At 43.4% G+C, this 3,083-nt stretch overlaps 1 protein-coding gene across 2 annotated transcripts in view; it reads left to right on the top strand.

Annotated features, from left to right (window-relative positions):
- The first annotated feature begins 514 nt into the window (after nucleotides 1–514).
- Nucleotides 515–3,083, top strand: part of LOC123751120 (low-density lipoprotein receptor) — a 92,374-nt gene continuing 89,805 nt past the window's right edge. Inside the window, exon 1 of one of the 2 annotated variants that reach the window (XM_045733224.2) lies at nucleotides 515–708. In XM_045733224.2, the coding sequence (XP_045589180.2) occupies nucleotides 706–708 (3 nt within the window). In that variant the 5' untranslated portion in view covers nucleotides 515–705. Of the gene's footprint in view, nucleotides 1,593–3,083 lie in introns of both variants that reach the window. The other variant, XM_069324982.1, reaches the window with a different exon arrangement.

The raw sequence follows: 3,083 nt of genomic DNA, 5'->3' as shown, positions 1-3,083 counted from the left end.
CTGTGGTCTTGACAGGACCAGAGAGTGTTGACGGGCTGTGGTCTTGACTCTATGACAGTTCCAGAGAGTGATGACGGGCTGTGGTCTAGACTCTATGATAGTACCAGAGAGTGTTGACGGGCTGTGGTCTTGACTCTATGACAGTACCAGAGAGTGTTGACGGGCTGTGGTCTTGACAGTACCAGAGAGTGTTGACGGGCTGTGGTCTTGACAGTACCAGAGAGTGTTGACGGGCTGTGGTCTTGACTCTATGACAGTACCAGAGAGTGTTGACGGGCTGTGGTCTTGACTCTATGACAGTACCAGAGAGTGTTGACGGGCTGTGGTCTTGACAGTACCAGAGAGTGTTGACGGGCTGTGGTCTTGACAGTACCAGAGAGTGTTGACGGGCTGTGGTCTTGACAGTACCAGAGAGTGTTGACGGGCTGTGGTTAAGTCATCATGATATCTGAGCGGGGAAGCCACATCCGCCGGAGGAACATTGTGAAATATGAGACATCTGAAAGAATACATATGGTAGTGATAAGCTGCCGCTTTTGTCGTTGTAGCAGGTGTAGCAGAGCAGTTGCTGTTTTACCAGCAGCAGATGGCGCAGAGCAGCTGATGTAGTCGTAGCAGCAGTTGTCGCAGAACATCCGTCGAAGAGAAGCTGCTGTTGTCGTCGTAACAGATAGCAGAGCAGCTGCTGTTAAAGAAGCAGCAGACATGGTAGACTAACTACTGTTGTAGTAATTTGTTTCAGCAAAGCAGCTGTTGTTGTATAAGCAGATGCAGCCATGCAGCTGCTGTTGATGTAGCAGGAGATGTAGGAGAGCAGCTGTTGTTCAAGTAGCAGCAGAAGCAGCAGAGCAACTACTGTTGAAATAGTAGAAAATGCAGCAGAGCAGCTACTGCTGAAATAGTAACAGATGCAGCAGAGCAGCTGCTATTCCAGCAGCATCAGAAGTACCAGAGCAGCCTGATGTTGCAGTAGCAGCAGTTAAAGCAGAGCAGCCGCTGTACTAGTAGCAATAACTGTAGCAGAGCAACTGTTGAAGTAATAAATACAACTGTAACAGGACAGCAGCTTAGATAGTAGCAGCAGATGTATTACAACCAGCTGAAACCGTAGCGCCTACTATTGTAATGCAGGAAGCATATTTCAGAAGAGTCAGCAGCTGTGTTAGTATTAGCAGCAGCTGCAGTAGTAGCACTCTGCCACAGTAGCTGTAACACTAATAAGCTGTACTTTTTATCACTATGAATAATTATAACCAAATCACAACATTAATATCGAAATGCACATAGGGGCTCACTCTGTAACATTTACGAATCTCTGGGACAAAGTTGATAATAATGATAAGAACAAATGAGGCTTCCGGCAGCTTGACCACCACAGAAGGTGTCCGGACGCTCTCGGTGAGGTGTCGCCAGGCCGTCCTCTCCGCCAGTGTTGTTTCAAGGTGTCGCCAGGTCGTCCTCTCCGCCAGTGTTGTTTCAAGGTGTCGCCAAGTCGTCCTCTCCGCCAGTGTTGTTTCAAGGTGTCGCCAAGTCGTCTACAGCAGTCATCTCCAGTTGCTTGGTAACGCGCTGGTCACACCGTAGCCACCATGGTAAGCTAGTTAGAATAGGGAATTTGAAAAACCAGTGAAGATAGTGAGAAAATATATGTGAGAGAACATACAGCTATGCGTGTGTACTTTATATGTGATTACAGTTAATTTATTCAAGTTAAGTCCCTCTTGTACTTACAGCCTTTTTAAATATTCAGAAGCAAATTCCAATTTCATATAAAAACATACTATTCAGTGGCTTAACAGTGGTGGAATTCTAGCACACAAAAGTATTTCAATAATTGGACAAAAAATAAGACGGTTTTTAGAAATACGCCAATAATTGTATCATTATTGTGTGATAAAATTCTAAATAATGACTGCAGCTACACAATGCACACAATAAAGATCTTTAAGTAAATATTATTTGGATTATATGAGTGATAATTGGACTTAGACATTAATAGAGAGCATTGAGATAAATAGATATTGATAACTGTTACATTATATTAAGATTAATTTACTTTAGCAAAATTTGAGTTATGTATAAGATATATAATTTGTTTACAATTGCTAATAAATAAATGGCAAATATTAAAGTATGAATGCTTTATAGTTCGTTATTTATGTTATAGACCGAATTTAGGTCGAAAGTGTAAAATATACGGAGCAAATGTTGTCACCAACAGTATTGGTTTGAGTTGCTGGGTAGTAGTGGTGGTGGATTTGTATCCACAACTACTATTGTATTTGTGGTATCCACCACGAATACAAGAGGCTCTAGAGTACTGCTTTGGAGAACTCTACTAAGAGAAGGACTAGTTAACTGAAACAAGGGACACTATTAGCAATAGCTATGCTAAATTTTGTGGTTTCCATGTACCCCGAGATTTCCATCCTTTTTAAGGGTCTGAGTTTGGTGCAGTGAGGTTTAGTGCATACCAGCTATGCCAGTTGTTGTGAATCATCTGTGCTGGCGAGGGTTCAAGCCTCCTGGTGGGTGTGTTTAGACACACACGCCCACCAGGGGACTCGAACCCTCACCAGCACAGATGCTTCACAACACCTGGCATGGCTGGTACGCATTATACCCACTGCACCAAACTTAAGAGCCTAAAAAGGATGGAAATTTTGGGGTATTTAAGCCCCAGACATTTCCATCCCCAAGACCACCAGAGTGGGTGAGAGGTCACTGACGTTCTTTCATCAAGCACCTTGTTCATATGGGAGAACATGGTGTCAATGCTTATGCACTAACTTGCCTAAACTGCAAGTTTGAAGTTAAACAACTTTAGACACACATCCACGAGGAGACTCGAACCCTTGCCAGCATAGATGCTTCACAACACCTGGCATGGCTGGTATGCATTATACCTACTGCACAAAACTCAGGGCCTAAAAAGGATGGAAATTTTGGGATATTTAACCCCCAGACATCTCCATCTCGCAAGATCACCAGAGCAGGTGAGAGGTCACTCACGTTCTTTCATCAAGCACCTGTTAATATGGGAGAACAAAGTATCTATGCATATGTACCAACTTGCCTGCATA

Source organism: Procambarus clarkii, chromosome 15 (assembly GCF_040958095.1).
Source record: "Procambarus clarkii isolate CNS0578487 chromosome 15, FALCON_Pclarkii_2.0, whole genome shotgun sequence".
Taxonomy (NCBI): domain Eukaryota; kingdom Metazoa; phylum Arthropoda; class Malacostraca; order Decapoda; family Cambaridae; genus Procambarus; species Procambarus clarkii.
This window is presented reverse-complemented; position numbering and strand designations above follow the sequence as displayed.